This window comes from Stegodyphus dumicola, chromosome 10 (assembly GCF_044657685.1).
Source record: "Stegodyphus dumicola isolate Sdum_Otavi_A_Nest chromosome 10, ASM4465768v1".
Lineage (NCBI taxonomy): Eukaryota > Metazoa > Arthropoda > Arachnida > Araneae > Eresidae > Stegodyphus > Stegodyphus dumicola.
Window position 1 is genome coordinate 46,923,973 of NC_140777.1, and position 21,084 is coordinate 46,945,056.

The 21,084-nt window shown below is 35.9% G+C and overlaps 1 protein-coding gene across 2 annotated transcripts in view; it reads left to right on the top strand.

Moving 5' to 3' along the window:
- LOC118197886 (uncharacterized) overlaps positions 1-21,084 on the top strand; it is a 265,749-nt gene that overhangs the window by 187,446 nt on the left and 57,219 nt on the right. For both annotated transcript variants that reach the window (XM_085824920.1, XM_085824921.1), the window contains exon 5: positions 8,570-8,621. In XM_085824920.1, coding sequence (XP_085681046.1) covers positions 8,570-8,621 — 52 coding nt within the window. The remainder of the gene's footprint in view (positions 1-8,569; positions 8,622-21,084) is intronic.

Consider the following 21,084-nt stretch of genomic DNA (forward strand, 5'->3'; position numbering starts at 1 on the left):
CAACAACCAAAAAAAAAAAAAAAAAAAAAAAAAAAAAAAACTAATGACTCTACAACTTCTCAAAAATATTTATCAAAACACTGATCGTTTCTTCAAAGTTCAAACCAAACTCTAAAATCAGACCTAGCTCTGTCTTTTTCTCTCTTGCAATGTTTTTGCAATGAATAATGAACGACTTTAGGTTTAGAGTTCGAAGACTTACGAATCCGAACCACGACGTCATTCAGCCTGTTTAGGATTGTGTACGGCCCATCCCAAGGTGACTGTAATTTCGGACAAAGTCCTTTCCGTCGAGTCGGATTCCACAACCACACCTTGTCTCCTTCGTGGAATTGATGTTCAGTAGCTCTTGTGTCGTATCGGGTCTTCATCTTCTCCGTCGCCAAGTTGACTCGCTCTCGTGCAAAATTGTGCATCACTTCAAACCGGGCCTGCAGATCTTGAATATATTCCTCAGACGATGAAGGAGCATCCGGAGGGCGGCCAAACACTAGATCACAAGGCAGACGAAGGTCACGACCGAAGAGCATCTGTGATGGAGAATAGCCGGTAGTCTCATGGACAGCACTGCGGTAAGCCAGTAAAAAGAGTGGTAATTTCTTGTCCCAGTCCTGTTGGTTTCTGGAAACCACTAATGAGAGGTTATTAAGGATGGTTCGATTGAACCTCTCTACCATGCCGTCCGACTGGGGATGCAATGGCGTCGTTTGAGTTTTGTCAATGCCGAGTAGTTTGCATAGTTCTTTGATTACTGCCGAGGCAAAATTCCTTTCCTGATCGGAATGTAACTGAAGAGGCACTCCGAACCTGGAAATCCAGTGCTGTATCATTACCTCAGCTACTGTGACTGCCTCTTGATCAGGAATAGGATAAGCTTCAGGCCACTTGGTGAAGTAATCAATGACAACGAGTATGTATTTGTTGCCATCAGCAGTTCGTGGCAGAGGTCCCAGGATGTCAAAGGCGATACGTTCAAAAGGCGCACCTACGTTGTAACGTTGCAGTCTGCCTCGGCTGCGTTTCCTCGGTCCTTTCCCACCTGCACAGGCATCGCAAGTTCGGCACCACTTTTGCACGTCATTCTTTGCATTATTCCAGTAAAAGCGCTCACGAACTCTCTGTAAGGTCTTCATAATTCCAAAGTGACCTCCTGTAGGGCTGTTATGTAGTTCTTTGAGGACATCAGGAATCCGGGATCTTGGAAGTATCAGTTGCCATCGGAACGTCTTCCCATCATCCGACTCGAATTTCCGGTATAAGACGCCGTTTCGAATGTGAAGTGAATCCCAGAGTGCCCAGTATTGTTTTGTTGTAGGACTACAGATAGAAATGTCCTGCCATGTAGATTTTCTGTTTGATGACTCTATTAAATCAAGTATGGGTTTAATGTCGCGGTCTTCCATCTGGTCTTTCCTGACTTCATCATCACTCCACGGGTCTCGATCAGCCGATGTTGATGTTGTAATTTGTCTTGCGACCGGAGTCAGCAGCTCGTATTTCGCTTCCACCCTGGAACAATATCGGCAGCTTTCTTGGCAAGGTCTTCTAGACAGGGCGTCGGCGTTTCCGTGTGATGATCTCTTACGATGACGGATAGTGATGTCATATTCTTGGAGTCTCTGTATCCACCTGGCTATTTGACCCTCAGGATTTTTGAAATTTAAAAGCCAGGCCAATGAGGCATGGTCCGTGCGGAGGAGGAATTTTCTCCCGTATAGATAATGATGGAAATGTTCTACAGCTTTGACTATGGCGAGCAACTCTTTCCTTGTGACACAGTAATTCCTCTCCGGTTTAGACAGGCACTTGCTCCAGTAAGCTACTACACGTTCTTGGCCGTCTATTTCTTGGGACAAAACAGCACCGACACTTTCATTGCTCGCGTCGGTGTCGAGAATAAATGGTCTGTCGAGCTGAGGATACGTCAGGATTGGAGCAGATGTTAAAGCTTCCTTTAAGTTGTTAAATGCATCCTCGCATTCCTTTGTCCACAAGAATCTTTGCTTGCTCTCTGTCAGCTTGTGAAGTGGTCTTGCGATGGAAGAAAAGTTCTTCACGAATCTCCTATAGTAGGTGCAAAGCCCTAGGAAGCTTCTCAGCTGATGGACATTTTCGGGACGCGTCCAGGATTTAACCGCTGATACCTTTTCAGGATCCGTGCGCACACCTTCTGCGGAGATGACATGTCCCAGGTAAGTCACTTCCTTTCGAAACAATTTGCATTTAGCGGGAGTCAGCTTCAGATTGGCCTCTTTCAGTGTCTGAAGCACCTTTCTAAGATTTTCTAGATGCTCTTCAAAACTCTTTCCGATGATGATGATATCGTCCAGGTATATCAGACAGGCTTCGTAGGAAAGGCCTTTCAAAACAGTCTCCATAAGACGTTCGAATGTTGCCGGCGCATTACACAGTCCAAACGGCATCACTTTGAACTGCCAAAGTCCTTGTCCCGTAGTAAATGCCGTCTTTTCTCGGTCATCAGGATGGATTTCTACCTGCCAATACCCACTCTTTAAATCAAGTGTTGAGAACCACTTCCTTCCAAAAGAGTGTCTAGAATGTCATCAATTCTAGGAAGAGGGTGACTGTCTTTCTTCGTAACCTCTTCAACCGGCGATAGTCAACGCAAAATCTTGTTGAGCCGTCTTTCTTTCTGACGAGAACGATGGGAGATGCCCATGGACTCGCTGAAGGCTCGATGACATCGCCTTCTTCCATATCTTTTAACAGTGTTCGCACCTCTTCCTGTTTAGCAAACGGTAGACGTCTTGGATGTTGCTTGATCGGGGGATGATCGCCAGTATCTATTCTATGTTGTGTCAAACTAGTTCGACCCACGTCAGAAGACGAGCGGGAGAAAACAACTTGAAGATCTTTAATGACGCGATCGGCAGCATTTTTCTCTTTATCGTTTAATTGTGCATTCTGCAATAACTCCGATGTAATGCTCTCTGAGGACACGGATTCTGGGATGTTACTCTTTCTTTCAACGCTGGTTACTGGAGTACATGTTGCAACCACTTCACCTTTCTTAATAACTCTCGACTTTTCAGTTACATTGGCGACTCTCACCGGGATAACCGTTCTGGATAGGTCGACGAGTGTTGAGGCTACTAGTACTCCTTTTGGGATATTACAGTTATTGGGATATTCTATGATGCCGTAGCGGAAATTTCTATTTTCGCTATGGATCCAGGAAGTAAAATTTCTGTTCTTGCCGGTATTGTGATATAGTCTTGTGCTATGATTTTATGGACAGATTTAACTTCTTCATCATTAACGAGAAATAACGCTATGTCCTCAGATGTAGAATGCAATTCGTTATTTTTAAAATCCAAGGAAAATTGTATTTCCTTAGAAAGTCCAATCCGAGTATGCAAGAATCAGTGATCTCTGCTACATATGCCGTGTGATGGTAAGCGGCACTTCCAAACGTGATGTTAACATTTACTTTTCCGTCGATGTCGATCTTCTCACCGGACACAGTCTGGAGGGTAACGCAGGGCGGCGTCCAGATAAGTTTGTTTCCTAGTTGCTGAGCCAAATCTTTTTGGATGATGGTGACGTTGGCTCCTGTATCTATAGTCATATTGCACGGAACTCCATTAATATGTCCTATTATGAAAAGTCCATTACTGCCGCCTCTCATTGCAGAAATCTGAAGCGCTTTAAACGGGGGCTTTTCATTATCTGGCAACCTCCGCCCCGCGAGATGGCCACTAATTAGTTTCCCTGCTGCTTGTTAGAAGCGGTCTTAACATCAGTACCCTGGGGTGTTTTGCAGTTTCGTCGTATGTGTCCTTCAGCATCGCAGTTCCAGCACTTAATGGTCGGTTTCTTCTCACCAATATTCCGTCTCAAGGCGTTCAGTTGTCTAGTTAAATCGTCAAGTCGAGCGGTGACTTGATCCCCTGGCTCTTGGACTTGAGCAGCTCTGACTGGCTGGCGGTCTCGACGAGTGGCTTGCTGGGCTGCCTCAAATTTCATGGCGTACACTAGAGCACTTTTTAAATCTTTTACATCCGCCATTCGTAGAGCTTTCTGTATTTCAGTATCTCGGATGCCGTCGATAAAGTATTGCAAGGACAGGATTTCCCTTGTTTCTGTCGGGCATTCCGAAAAGGCGAGATGGGACAGCCTTTCAACATCCGCGGCGAGCTCCTGAAGTGTTTCGGTAGGCTTCTGTTGACGAGATTTTAATTGGAGCCTGCTGTAGTCTTTTAAACACTTATCTCCAAAGCGCAACTCCAAGGCGCCGGACAGAGCTTCGAAATCTAACCTTTTGTTTTCGGGAAGAGTCTGAAGGATATCCGCTGCGTCGGCTCTTAGAGAAACGGCGAGATGACAGGCCTTAGCTTGGGAATCCCATCCATTCGCATCCGCCACGATAGAAAATTGTGTCTTATACACCTGCCAGGAGGTCTTCCCATCATATGTGGATAGCTTCAGAGGTGGACGAGCAGGCATTGGTAAGAATTTAAAATCATCACTCCTGGTCCCTGCCGACGCTACGAATTTCTTTAAAGTATCCATTTCTTTGGCAACTGCAGAAACTCTCTCATCAATTTGTTGTTCGATTTGGTGTTGGACGGCACAAACTCTTCCTTCAATTCGTTCCTCCACAGCAGAAACTCTCCCTTCTATATGTTCTTTTACAGAAGAAACTCTTTCTTCTATTTCTTCTTTCACCGAAGAAACTCTTTCTTCAATTAGTCCAACTTTATTTTCAACTGTGTCAATTCTGCCTTCCATAGCTTCAAATTTATTTTCTATTATGCAGGTAATCTCTCTTTTCATTTCTTCTTGACCTGCTTCAATCTTTTCTTGACCAGCTTGAACGGCTTTCATTTCGTCCTTAACAGATTCCTGGCCCAACTTCATTTCTTCTTTAACGGACCTAATTTCTTCTTTAACAGAGTCTTTCATTTCTTCTTTAAATGTAGCAAAGGCTACCATGAATTGTTTTAACTGTTCTTCCATCGCTCTTGTGATTGGCATTCAAACCCCACTCCTGACACCAAAAATTGTTGCGTGCGTACGGATTCGTTACTAAATGAATGCACAAGTCCGATGAAAAATGAACAAAAATTTATTATTATCACAACAAAAATGCTTAAATTTTCTCAAATTATCACGCAGTATTACAATATCTCACAGTAGTTTTCTTTTAACTACTCAAATATCCAATAGAACGTAATTCAAAACAGCTAAAGAACGCTAATCCGCGAATTCGCTACAATCAACAACAGTAGTTTTCTAAACAACAACAAATTAAGCAACTCCTACAAACTGAGATGTTTTCCTCCTTTTATAAGATTTTAAAATCACGCGCTAGAATTTTCCAGTACTTTCTCGAAATCAAAAAGAGATATTTATTTATTTAATGCACGCGCTCTTGTATTTTCAATTTTCCGGCTTAGCTTTCTTTTAATATTCGTCACGCGCTGCACTGCGCGAGAAATAAAACCATTTAATTTATAATTGAACTAACATTAGCTTTTTAAATACCAAATTCGTAACAATATTCATCAACATTTTACATTTCCTACGAAAAACCGGGTAATTAATAGTTAATCCGGACCTGAATCTCAAAACAAGCTTTTCCGGATGAAAAAGTGGCAACAACGGTTACAATGAAACCTCAGATAACCAATGCCTTCCTTCACAAACAAGTTACCTAAATAGTAAATTCCTCAGATGAAGAACAGTGTCTAGGCTTGTGAACACTCAAATGGGCAACATATGATTTTCAAAAGTGCTTTGAGGTAACTATGCCCCATAATTAACATCAGGAACTTCTGGAAGCATCATTTTAATATTGTCCATTGTTTAACTCTTATTGATAAAACCTGGGAGTAGGAGCCTTACAGAACCACGAATACTATCAGAAAGAAATTATGCCCTGACTGGGTTGCAAGCAGAGACTTTTGAGCTTTTTGATACATACGATTTCTTTTGTTGTCGATGATATTATGTCTGGGGTCAAAATCATGAGATAGGAAGTTAACAGTGAAGGCATGGGAAGTTACTAGAGGAGACTGCTATAGAGTTAGCTTAATATGAAAGAATTACTACATCTTCAACAATAAAGAAGCTATAAAAGACGATTTCGGACATTTCTCTTCAGAAAAAGCGAAAGAAAGAAACATGACCCGAGTTCTCGAATCTGCAGAATTTGTGGAAAAGGGTATAAGATGCAAAACTGTCACCCAAATAAAGCAGTAACGTTATAGCAAACCACGAAACCGCCAGTGCAGCCAGCCCGTTCGCGGTATTCGAACCTCGAACCGAACTACCAGTGTTCAGCGACTTTACCTGGGCCATTGCTTTTTGGGCTACGAACTTTATACACAAAGGACTCTTTCAAAATTTAAATAAATCCTATGTGACCGACTAAGGAATTAATCCACTTTACTGTAGAAAAATATTGTTTCGATTTAGGAACATAACAGTTGACGAAGGCCTTCAGGAACGAATTAAACTCGTAAATCGAGGATTTAGTGTAGTGCCTTTCTGTGAAGAATGCAATCTAGAAGATGGGAAGGAGGATGTGTAATCAAACATCATCCAAAATATTTGAATAGCGTTTTAAAAATATGTTCTAATCCAAATAGCAACTGCAGCTTGGAAAAAATAAACAATCGCATGTATTTTACTTTTGCGTATGTAAAAATGGAGAAATACTATATTCTACTATCTGAAGCATAAATTTATGAAGGGAAATGTGCATATTGTTGGTTTATGTTTTTATTAATGTTTATTGAGTCCAAGGTAATGTGCTTTCTTTGTTAGAAAAATAGATCCATATACGAAATTTTATTCTCCTTGTTATCAAACCATTATCTTAAAGCCGATATTTCATCATAACAAATCCCTACATTCTATCACGAAAATTAAAAGAAAAAAAAAACAAATCTGAAATGTTTCAGATTTTAAATTACGTCCAAAGGGGCGTTTTTTAACATTTTGTGTGTTACCTTTCTTTATTAAATATCATGTTCCTCGCACTTAAACCATAAGATCCAGTGCAACAGCAATATCGCAAAATAGTTTTAAAACGAGCATATCTTTAGAATTTCCGATACAGAGACTCACGCGCTGGAGATAAAAATGTTTTTTTTCTGCACAACGTTGCCATTGCTCGCTTTGAAATCCTTGAGTTTGTTAATCAAAAATTCGTCAAAGTTTTAAAAAATAGGAAATCGATCATAAAACAAATTTCAAATTTCAAATTTGGTCTTCCACATGCTCATATTCGTTGGAGGATTACGTTATTCAAAATTCGATGACTCTATGTACCGTTGTTTTATCACAATCCGAGAAATATACATACATTTATGCAGATTTTTCATTATTTAATTTCTTCAAATATAATGCAGGACTCTAACATTTTGTGGCAACAGTTTGAAAAGTGAACCGACATTTATGAGTCCGACGCAAAATGCCAAAACGAAACTAATAGTCCTTCGGGATTCAAATCCCTTTGGACTAAAACCTCTAGCTTCGTCATCGTAAGGCTCCAGCTACATATCACGACCAATGACCTAATTTTAAGGAAATTTAACAAGCGGTAACAAAATAAATATTTTAGCTGTATCTTTGTTAAATCTAAAAATGTCTCTTTCTACGCAATTTGTTTTGGTATATTGAAAAAAGTCATCGAAAGATAGCAACATTCGATTTTATGGGACTCAAGGAAAACAATGTTTTGAGTGTGTCACGTGTGATCGTATAAAAAAACGGTTTTTTGGCTTGTAAAAGTTCCGATACAAGTTATGATTAAAAAGAAACTTCTAGGAAGTATGTAATAAACATTGTAAATATAGTTGTAAGTAAAAGAAATACATATGTTTCATCAAAATTAGTATTTTTAAATTTTATCAATCTTCCATGTACTATGCACGGAATATGGAGTTCTTAACACGGAATATAAATACGTAAATATTGAATTTTTAACCACTGTGTGGCTTTGTACCGCTCAGCCGGTACAGTTGGTAGTGACGCTGACTGCCGTACTGATGAGCCCGGTTGGAATCCCGAATCGTTTATAAGCGTATAGTGCAGTGATTCTCAATCGTTTTTGCTCCCTTTCACCACTGCTAAAAGATCATTCCCCCTCCATTTCCAAACTCGCAAACTACATGTACATTTATTTAGATTTACACAATTTGTTTAACAGTTCAGCAGGAAACAGGTGGGCTCAGACTCATCTCATTCCTGCTGAAAGTATTATATCCTCCCAGTAGGAAAGTTTGCATTGTTGATAACCGTTCGTATAGTATCTGCATGGCAAGGGGGTACTTAAAGTACTCGGAACTGCACTGTTAGTTCAGCAGAATTATACCTGTACAACGAATGGTGAAATTCTGGTATTCCTCCCACATCTACCTGTTCTTGTGCGTTTGTGTTGTTGAAATTTATACGCTTGTGAAAGTAAACTCATTTTAGTATCTTCATTTTCATCTTTTTCATGTCTTGTGTTTCTTTTATTTTGCTCCTAATTATTTCCTGTACAAGTATTTCTGTAGTGTTTGCTCTGTAAACTAATCTGTGCTTTCTTCTGTTGCAGGTCCTGCAAGCAGACTGTGACATTACTTGTATGCCAGCCTCATACAAATAACGTAAGTTCATTTAAATTTGTTCATTTTTATTAAACAAGTCGTCAACATTTTGCAAAACTGGGGCAGGGAATGAAAGGGACGTTCTACGAAATGGGAAAGGAGAAGCATTAACGGAATTGTTGATGAAACTCATAGCAACTTTTGAGCTCGGTGTTTCAAAAATCAGAAAAACCGTAGCTGCCTAGCTTAACTGTGGTGCCGTCTCACATATAGAATCGTTCATCTACTATCTGTGTTATCTTTCTTATAAGAATGCACCCGAGGTAAGCGCAGTACATGCTGACAATCACGAAGCCGTTGCAAACATAGGTTCACCATCACCGGTTTAGTCAAGGCTAGTATGATAGCGTTATCGAATATAAGCAGAGCATGACTACCAAAAAAATTTCGAAAGATTTCTAATGTTGTTTCGTGTATGGGAAGGAAGTGCAAGATATTTTTAACGCAGGACTATATTTAGACTTTTAGAAGCAGTTTTGCACTTGACTTTTAGAGGCTTTTTGCGGTTTTGCACTATAAAGATTTTGGAATCTCCGTAGTATATCTGCTCCAAAATATAAGTAATAATAAACTCCCACTTATACAGATGCAGCAAAATCTACAATAAGAGGGAAAAGATTTCATTATTGTGTATTTTATTTATATTCTAAATGTTTTCCCCTACATTTCTATTTGCAAACTCTCTTATAAGATCCTCAAATTTGATAACACATATGTTTTGTGCCATGTAAAGGTAAGATATACAGGAGGCCATGTTGCATAGTTGCGATCATTTCCCATTTTTACTTCCTTGTACTACGAAGTACAGAAGTATTGCAATCGCGAAAAATTTCGATACCATGTTTCAACAGAAGTATCCATTTTGATGGCTCTCAAATCCATCTGAATGATATTTGTGCGTGAGATCTGTACGTACAGACAGAACAAAGGACTTCTTTTTCCAAAACGGATTCTAAAATAGATTTAAAGGGGTTCAGAAGAGATTTTATTCATGACATTGACACGACATCTGTTCTTACGACATCTGTTCACGACATCTGTTCGTACGTATGTATCAGTCTGGCAATAAAAAAAAATCTTCGATAGTCAATCATAGTTGGAAATTTAATTGCAATTTTCACTGTCTGGTTCTGCAAAAGTTCTCTGTAAAGCTTCTTAAGTTAGTGAACTAGATTTCCTTGAAGCTTTTCACATTCTCAAAAAATTATTTCCTATATCATTATTTCCATTATACTTCTTCCTGTAATATCATTATTTCCATTATACTTCTTCCTGTAATATCATTATTTCCATTATACTTCTTCCTAATGCTTTCAGAACTTTTATTTTTATTTATTTATTTATTCATTTTTCATTACTATTTTTTTCGATGATGGCGCTAAGTTCGTACTTGAACTGCTCCGCTCATCACTTCTGGCATATTAAGCGGTCGTCATTCCTCCCATTTTGAAAAAATGATTTTGCTCTTGAAAACAAATGCGTTTAATCGTCCTTGAAATCGATAAAGTTTTATTCAAAGCAAACCTCAAAAACGAGTAGCCGTAGAACGCTGAAATTTTGTATGCGGGACTGCTATAACATCCAATTGGGCACCTTACTTTGTAATAGCATTTGGCCCGAGCAAACACACATATATATATATATAGATTTTTCTGTCTTTTACTGTTTTAATGAAGATGTTTTCAGTTTGTATGCTTTTCTGGCTTGCCACGAAGTGAGAACTGAATTGTTTGAATGAGAAATACACTGATGTAAGAAATTAAGAGAATTTTCATATTTGATCTACGATCTCTAGAACTACTGGACAGATTTTAATAAATCTTGGTGTGAACATAGGTTGATATAATACAAACAAAATAAACATTCAACAGTTATAATAGACACACATTTTCGTGTGTAACACTCATGGGAGTCTGAATGTCTGAAACAGCGGTTGCAGAAGATACAAAAGAAATGGATTAATAGGGGGTACGGTCCCCTCCTACAGTCCTACAGCCATATAGGCCTCGCAGCGTGATGTCATATTGGAAATAAGGCAGTTATCAGTGCCTGTGGCAATTGGTCTCACTCATTCAGCATCGCTGTTTTCAGTTCGTTCCTGGATGGTTCTCGGAGGCGGGTTGCGAGTTGCAATTGCCCTCCCCTGAGCGTCCCAAACATGCGGTATAGGGATAAGGTCTGGAGACCTGGCTGGACAATCCATCCGGCAAATATCCTCGCTCTCAAGAAATTCGTTGACCAGGAGAGCTCTATGTGGCCTCGCGTTATCGTCCTGTAAAATGAACTCGGAGCCCATTGCACCTCGGAAAAGGCGAACATAGTGCTCCAAGAACTCATTCCTATACCTCACACCAGACACAGAGACCTCTGTCAAAAACGTGGAGAGGTGTACGGCCATCCAACATGATGCCTGTCCAGATCATTACACCGCCACCGTCACCGTCATAATTGTTGATTTCGCGAACATTGGAGGATAGGTAGAGGGTCCTTGGCTTTCCCTATGTGAAAGTATGACGAGAATCGGTGTTTAGGCTAAAACGGAACTCTTCGATGAAACGAATGTCGCCCATTGCTCCGTACTCCAATCACTACGCTGCCTGCACCATGCTAATCGGACTCTCCTGTCCGTAGACGTGAGCAGGACGCAAACAGTCGGTCTTCTGGCAAACAACCCTCTCTCATTCAGTCTTTTGGAAGCAGTGACCCTTGTTACACGGGTTCCTGTGACTGCATACAGGTCCCGAGAGAGCTGAGAAGCTAAAGCCCCTCTAATATGCCTCGCTAAAATGGACAAATAGGGATCTTCTCTGGCCGTCGTGGCTCTTGGACGACCTTGTCCGGGATTTCTCTCGATGGATCCGGTATCCTGGAACTGTTGCCATATGTTACACACGACGCTGGACGTTAAAGTAAACTCTCTGCATATCTGGACTTGCGATCGGCCTGCCTCTAGCCTTCCCACAATTCGTCACCTCATTCCATCATCTAAACGTAGGTGGTTACTCATTGTTACTATTACGATGTGAATTTAACCGATTGCTGCAAGATAACACCGAGAAATTCGGCGAGGTGTGTTCGCGAACGCAATTCGTCTTACCCTCCACGCGCTTATGAAGCTTGTTTTTCTGCTGACTACGCCTACACACACGTGTACGCTTACGTATTTGCCGTACAAGATTTGTATTTTTACATAGAAGCAGTGGTTTTTCCTTCAGTTCAGTTCTTTTCATGCAGTTCGATAAAATACGCAAATTCTCTTAATTTATTTCTCCAGTGTATATCTCTGATAAAATTCGAGGAAATACGTTAAAATGAAGTACAGCAAAAGATATGTATAACTTAATAGCCAGTACAAGGAAGCCTTGCAGTGCCTACGTCAGATATTTTTATTCTGTTGATATATTGTGGAATATTGTAAAAGTATTTTGAAAACATTTATTGTGCAATTTACTCTGAATTTTCTGTTGGGAAAGTTTGAATTAGTTTATTTATCATAAGAGAGTTTTTTTTTTTTTTTTTTTTGTGGAATTCTGTTTAAGTACGCTTTTGAAATTTTTAACAAAATGTTCTATTTTGCATCTTGAAATGAGAAACTTCCGTGGTACCATCTAAGACGTACTTATAAAGTCGGTAAATGCTGATACTCGTCGCTAAACGCTGATTCGTCTGGGATTCGAATTCCGGCAAACGACTGACTGCATGGAATATTGGTGTTTTTTCCTCATGTGTAATGTGGATACGAGACAGTTTCCTTTAAAACAGCTTCCACGAAAGTATCCCTTTCCATAGGCAGATAGTACTGCGTTGCTGTAATCGAGTACTAGAGTTGCATTGCTCTAATCGGTTTTTCTAAGTTTTATAAGGTGTTATTGCCAGTGTTCGATATAGTTTCTTATTTGAAAAGCAATTCACCTAAACTGTCTTGAATTTTTCTGTTAAATATTTTGAATGTGAAGTGCCTTTGCTTCACATTTTCATATTCAAAATATATAACATACATAAGACAAAAGAGTTCTTTCTTTTTCTTCTTTTCATTTGTAAAAAACTTTGCTATGACGATTGCGTAAAAAAAAGCGTATTTTTTAAATTATAAATTTTAAAAGAAATCCTTAAAATATATTACCAGTTTTCTTGATTCCATTATTTAATAGCTCTATCCAAACTTCCTTTCTATAAAAAATAATTAACAGTTTAGTAGGTTTCATGATTGCAAATATTATGAATGAAAAATCCCCTTTTCATAAGCCACTTTCCTTCTTAAAGGCAAATTATAAATGAGAAAATTAAAGATCTGAGCCATGCAGTGTTTGCTTTTATCTGTTTGATCCGAATGAACTGCAACAGAAACAGGAGTTACTTAAATTTTGCTATTTTTGCTTAATTTATTATTCTTAGCCGCGAAGGAAAATAAAGGAAAACTCTACCTTTTTCTCCTGATTAATTTATGGTGTATCTAATTTAATTAGCGGAAGGATCGATCTTACGTATTTGTCTGAAGTCTACAGAAATTCGTTCTTTTTTCTTCATCCCGCAGTATTGACACATTCATTTCAATTTCAGAAAATCATCACAATATCGGCAAATAAATTGCGTTATTAAAATTTCAATTAATGGGTTCAGTACTGTATTTCAGAATTACTTGGTTGGAAATAAGAATCATGGCTATTAATTCGGTTGCCATCATTAATATTCTAAAATTTAGTCTCGAATAATAAAATGTTAACTTTTTGTTACATGGCCTATCCTATATCATTTTCTAGCCAAATTAAAATCGTATTTTATTCATGACACTGATGGTGTGTATGCTTATATAAATTATTTGTTGAATGCATTGTAATTAGCGGTACTTCACATACTTCAATCCATTCCAGATCCTTGGTCGTATAATGTATGAACTTTTCCGATAAGAATTAAAGGGGAAATAATTAATCCATTTCTAAGAAAAAAAAGTTCCTTTTGTTATTATTATAACACTTTTTAATAGTAAAACACATATGAAATGCGTGAAATATATCCTGTACATAAATGGAGCACTACACATAAACGTTTTTCAACTAGCCAGATTAGAAGCAATTTTTCAGCATGTTATAACGTCTCTAGTCTTTGTTTGGTAATGAATTTTACCCATTTGTAACTTTAACCGATTATACAGCGTCTTTGTTTTTCACAATCGTAAACACCATCGTACCGGGCATACAGTATGCAGTATCTACGTTCAAGATACTCTTGCTATCCTCATACTTTTCAACGATCTCTTTTTTTTTTTTTTTTCCCTCCATGGTGATCCTAACCATTTTCTTCGCTGTTTGACTCTTCTCATTAACTTTCCTAAAATATATTGTTAATGGGCTCAAAATTTATTTTCGAGTCGTATTTCAAACAAATCTCGTATAAAAGACAAAACGTTTCGCTTCCAAAGAGTACATATACAAAGTTGGATTTATTTCAACGCGGACGTACATTGAAGAACCACTGTACTTGACTTCTGTAACGGCTTTGACAATAGAAAATTACTTTGGCTCAGACTTAATAAAATGCGATTTGTTGCTGAATGTTTAAAGCACACACGAAAACAAAAATCTAGTATTAGTAATTGGTAAACGATAATTCATTCAATATTTGAACAAGTTGCATACAGAAGGAATTTAAAGTAAATGTATATGTATTATAGTTTTTTATACAATTTTCTCAACAATTTCTTTAAAATAACAAAATAATTCAACAATATATTCATTATGTATCATAGCTAATTAAATTATGTAAGCAATTTAGTTAAAATAACAACATATATTACATGCCACTGAATTCTGTCTGTTAATAAAAATACCGAAAAATTCTATATATTATTTTTATAATTTTGTTGGCAGTTTAATAAAGAAACAAAGTATATAAACATACCAAATTCATTTTTTCACGTAATTCATTTTCATGTTAAATAATTTTCACGTTATGTAAAATGGTATCTACCAGGTTGTCAGGCCAAGAGATGATTTTTCAGAAAGGTTTTTACGTGAGGTTTAAGGCTAATTTCTTTTAAAGATTATTTCTCATTGACAGAAATTGTTATTAATTCTGACATACATTTTACAGTCAAAGACTGTATTTTATTTAATCATTTGATACTCAGGAATAAATTTATTGAAAATGGATAGTATTTTCTTATAGGTATTTAGATTTTAGATTATCTACAGCGCGTTTGACCAAACTGAAATGAAGTCAGATGAGAACTATATAATTTTCAAAGTAAAAAGCACTAATGTAACCCAAACTCATCAGCTGCTGAGGAGTAAACTGCCGTTAACACTGGTATTCGAGCCAGGTTTCAAGTCCCACTGAGCCGGCCGGCTGCATGGGAGTTTCGGGTTTCTCCATGTGTAAGGGAACTACAAAACACTTTCCTTCAACCATTTCACCGTCCTAAAAATATATATATAATATGAAATATTTGCTACCTTTTTTTTTTTTTTCTTCAATGGTAAACGTTTTGCCTCTGAAACTGGCAGTTTATGATAAAAATGTTTTTCCGCCTTTTATTAGCTGACAAGATCCAAAAAAAAAAGGACAAAGCTCTTTTTTTTTTTTTTTTTTTTTTTTGGCATGCCTTCAAATGAGCAGTAGTTTCCATTGTAATGCCAGCTGAAAAAGGGTGAAAGTGCATTTATATTTCTCTACTTTTTGAGTGAATTTGTATGATTCTGATACAATCTCGCTCTGAAGAGAAAGTGACTAATTAAGTCATAAGTCTCCTCTTTTCGTTTTAGCCTCATTCTGGTGGCTGAAAAACACGAAGCGAAGAGTTTCTTTGTGAGATAACGATTTAAGTCGCTTTTAAGGCTGACGAGAGGTGCGTGTCATTGTTGATGCCTGACAACAGTTTCCAAATCGACGAGTCTGTTCTGGGGAGAAATTCTGAAGTGGTTAAAAGGTCTTCCATAAAAAAAAGCCCCTAGCTTTTGGCAGATATCCCTTGCTTTAGCATAATTTAAATAATCTTCTTCTAACCTGAGCGTGATTAGTACACACAAGATGAAAGTTTTACAACACATCCACTATTTCAATTAATAGAATCTGTATTTCGAAAATCTGATTCGCAAAACATTTTTTTTTTTCAGTTGTTAGTATTCCCTTTTTTATCTCAAGGATTCCCTTTACTTCTCAGAAATATCTGATCTCATAGTCAAGGTCTAATTCTTAAATACTTAAATTTAATATAGAGTAAGACCTAAAGTAAGTGACGTTCGGGAGGTTTTTAGCGGCGACAAGAAAGTTAAACATTTAATCTTCAGCGATTAATTTGTTTTGATGATTGATCACTTAATCTGGTAACAAAACAGGAACAAATGTAGAGTAGTAATGTAAACAAATATAGAATACAGTAAAAAATATGGTATCTATAGTAATATCAATATTATTTGACGTATCAAAGAAAAGATCAGCTAGATGAATATATTGAACACACGGAACATCTTTTAATTTTTCATTTGGAACTAGAGTAAATACCGACATCCTCTCTCTATTAACAAACGTTTTGTTAATTTGCAAAACATGTTTTTAAAGACTCGTTTTTAGAATGCAGTTTTAAATAAGACTAATTATGTACTTTATTTTTAAATCTTTCAATTTTAAAACCTATAAAAAAACACTGAAGGTAGAGAGAGGATGCCAGAATTCCAGTTTTTATTATTTTTTAAGTTTTTATTCCTTATCTTAAGTGGTCCAAGCTTGAAATTAAGTTCAGCGGAGCTTGGCTCCAGTGCTTCTCAGTTTTAATATGAATTCGGAATTCTAGTTGCCCTAATGTTTAAGACCTCTGAATGCTGGCAGTTCGATTTGGTTTGGGTTTAAATCCCAAGCAAACAAGCTGGCTACTTAATTGATATTCGCGGTCTTTCCCATTTGTATCGTCAATACAAACTAGTTTCCCGCAGGAAGTTCTCCACGAAGAGCTTCTTCCTCTTAGGTAGCTAGCCCTCATGACTTTGCCGTATTCAAATAGCTTATATGCTGTTTTAGCGGAAGTGCACCGGAGCCCTAAAATAAGTTAATTTCTGATATTTTCTAATATTCTAAGTTAAATATTAAATTGTATTTTTAGATATTTCTGATATTTTTTAATATGTATGCTCCATAATATATATCATATAATTTAAAGTAAATGTGTATGTATTTAAATTGAGCATACATATTTCTAATATCATTATGAAGCATACAAATTTCTAATAATGTATGTTTCATAATGATGCCTGACGACAGTTTCCAGTTTATTTCTAATATATATAATTTTTATATATTTTGTGAATCACATATTCGAAATACAGATTCTATTAATTGAAATAGTCGATGTGTTGTAAAATTTTCATCTTGTGTGTCCTAATTACGCTCAGGTTAGAAGTAGATTATTTAAATTATGCTAAAGTAAGAGCTACCTGCCTAAAGCTAGGGGCTTTTTTTTTTGGAAGACCTTTTAACCACTTCACAATTTCTCCCCAAAATAAATTCGTCGATTTGTCGTCAGGCATCATTATGGAGCGTACAAATATTAGGAATATGTATGCTGCATAATGATATTAGAAATATGTAGGCTTTATTTAAAGTAAATACATACACATATACTTTAAATTCAGTAATAAGTAAATGTGTTTGTTTCTAATATATGAGCATACGTATATTAGAAATATGTATGCTCCATAATATATTTTTAATATGTATGCTCCTGGGGATTTCAAAATTCTTGAGTCGAATTATAATCCATTCAGTAAGAGGAATTTTTATGGGCCGTGACCATCTGGTAAAGAAAATTTGGACTCTCCTCATGTCTCAAGAACTATATTAAAAGCCAGTTAATGAAGCAATTTTATCTCACCAGTAATAACACTTTAAAATGGCTTCCTTTATTTTTTCCATTATAACATTTATGGGTTCTAGCAAAAAAAACCCCACAGGAATAATGCTCACAGGTATAAATGCTCACAGGAAAAACGCCCACCCAGAAATATGCCCACATAGAAAAATACTCACATGGATAAATGCTCACTTAGAAATATGCTCACACGGAAAAAAGCTCACATAGATATATGCTTACATGGAAATAAGCCCACTGATAAATAAAATGCGTAGAAATATCGTTACATCAATCAATCAATAATTAATTGATTTGAACATCGTACACCTACTTGGATTTTTTAAAGAAAAATTATTTGATCATTTGAAAAAATTATTGGACAAATGCTCATATTAACCTATCCAAGGGCGGTATAAAAGAATGAAAACTATAGTAAAATTTTGCATGTATTGTAACATTTTATACCACTGCCCCCTGAACGACATTTTTTTTTTTTTTTCTTTAACTGCCAATAATTTATTTTTGCATACTTTTCATGTGTATCTATAGAAATTGATGTTTGAATGTAGTTATTTAAGTTTGGAGCCAAAAAATGTTCTAGAAGACCACAGTTTCCAATCGAAGTGCGGAATCATTATGATGCAGCCTTCGAAAAATGTCCTAAAACCAAAAATTGTTAGAAAGCTTTCATAAGGTACTAAATTCATTATTTAATTGTATCCATCCTAGTATGTGGTTTTTATTTGACTATTGTAAATACAGGGCGTACTGAAGTAAAAAAGGCAAATGGGAAAACTTACATTTGGTAATCACAAATCATGTAAGAAACTATGACGAAATCGATGATAAAATTAGATATGTACATATATTAGCTAATATTCGATAAGTGTGTAGAGACATTAGGTATTTTGGAAGCAGGAGATGTGAAAAATGAGCAAAGCCTTCGTCGGGAATCGAACCACGGACCTCTGGAATACGCGCCCAGCGTGCAGATCACCACACCACGGAGGCATGCTAGGAAGGCGGAAGAAATACCTTATATACTCCCCTCTTTTAAAGGGCAACTGGGCTTTTTAGGGGACCCAATCGCCAAATCCTAGGTGTAGAGAGTCATCATCCGCCACCCTTTTAGTGCGGGCGCCACTGTAGAGATATTAGGTATTTTGGAAACAGGAGATGCGAAAAATGAGCAAAGCCTTCGCCGAAAATCGAACCACCGACCTCTGGAATACGCACCCAGCGTGCAGACTACCGCATTAAGAAGGCATGCTAAGAAGGCGGGAGAAATACCTTATAAGTTTATGTGAAATATAGATGATTTATATATAAAAAGGTATTTTACGTAATTTAAATAAAATAATTATTTCTATTTGCTTATTCTTCTAAATGTTTATATTATAAAATGCGTAACATATACTTACTATTATTTTATTTTTTAACAATTAAATTTGTAATAATTTTTTGCTGTATATTCTGTTTCATTTTTCTTCCTTCCTCCTCTCTTTTCCTAATTCAAAACCGGCTCATTTGTTAATCTTATATAGCAACTAAATCACATAAGTTATACAGTTTTTGATATATCTATAGTACATATATATCATAGATGTTTTGGTAATTTAAATAATTTTTCTTTGAAACATTTAAGTAAGTGTACGATGTTCCAATCGATTAATTTATTGATTGATTAATGTAAGGATATTTTTGCGTATTTTATTTATCAGTGGGCTTATTTCCATGTGAGCATATATCTATGTGAGCTTTTTTCCGTGTGAGCATATTTCTAAGTGAGCATTTTTCCATGTCAGCTTTTTTCTATTGTGGGCATATTACTGTGTGGGCTTTTTTCCTGTGAGCATTTATACCTGTGAGCATTTATACCTGTGAGCGTTTTTCCTGTGGGCATTTTTCCGGTCACCTTCTTTTAGTATTAATTGACTGATCTTATATTTGTTTTATTAATTTCATTCGATTGTGATGATACTTTTCTTTAACTATCGTTAATTTGTTGTTTTATAAATAAAATTCTGTGATGTTTCAATTTCATTTTTACTTATTTATCATTCATTTAACGTAATTTATTACTATTTAAATTATCTGTGCAATTTATTTAATTGTAGCAATGAATTATGTATTATTTTATCCTTTTATTTTTGTTCACTGCCGTTAACAACCTTCCTCAGGCCACACGAAATTCTAATTGTAGAAGCCTCGAAGTGAGCTTAGATAGAATTATAAATTCAAAACATGAGGATTCGTTCTGCAAATAAGATTATTAATCAGATTTGTAAGATTATTCACCATATTAATATGCAAACATAGTTTTGAAGATTAACTGTCGGATTTGCAGTGTAACCGCTGTTCCATCCAGACTAATATGATAATCATCCCTGTAGTGAATAAAATTTGTTGAATAAATTTTCCATAGAACTGCTGCACTTATAACATATCTAATTAATTAATTGTGCTGAATTGGAATTTGTCCAAGCATAAATAAATAAATTCTAGTAACAACAAGCAAATAAATTATAATAAACAAATAAAAAATAAAATTAAACAAAGAAAAAGTAGACAGATAAATGAATAAAAAGTAATTAAATAATTCAACAAAAAAAGCAATTAATTTAAAAGTGTTTACATATTAACGGTTACCCAAAAGGGCTCCTTTAAAGTTTAATATTCTTTATTAGTAGAGATTATCGATGGAGATAGCCCAGGTGGAATAGGGAAGGCATTTTCGAAGATAATAAGTAAATTTACTTATAGACTAACGAAAACGTTGCATATCTTCTGCATATTTAAAAAGCGGCAAAAGGTATAACGTAAGTCTGTAAAAATATTTAATGTTTTAATTATATATATATCATGAATTAAATGCATTTTTCTTAAATCAATTCGAATATAAAAGAAAGTAATAATATTCTTAAAAACAGCTTATCTTGATTTTGAATAGCTTTGTTTGTTAATTCATAACAAGCAGATTAAATCTGAAAGATTAAAAAAAAAAAAAAAAAAAAAAACTTACATTTTGTTGTATAGCAACAGATTCGAATGTAAGTAAAACTATCACAAAGTTGGATTTCGTATTAGTCCTTTTTAGTTAAAAGATAACATTTTTGATAATAAATAACATAAAATAAATAAATAAATCTGAATTTTTTTTTAAAACGTTTTGTGTGTTACCTTTATTAGTCCAAAGGGAAATTTGCCCTGAAAGACTATTAATTTCGTTTTGGCATTTTGCGTTTCTTCACTATAAATGGTTCACTTTTCAAATTGTTGCCACTAAATATTATCGACCTGTGTTATATTTAAAGAAATTAAAATCACAATGCGAAAAACATACAAACATTTATGCAGATTCTTCATTATTTAATTCCTTTAAATATAACACAGGGCTCTAATATTTAGTGGCAACAATTTAAAAAGTGAATCAAAGTTTATAGTGAATCAACGCAAAATGCCAAAACGAAATTAATAATCCTTTGGGGCAAATTGACCCTTTGGACTAATAAACAAATAAAATGAGTAAGCAAATAACGATAAACGAATTGTACTTAGTTTGCTATATTTCCTTTCTTCGCATGAATCTAATTTAAGTTTATTTTAATTTTAAGTTTATTA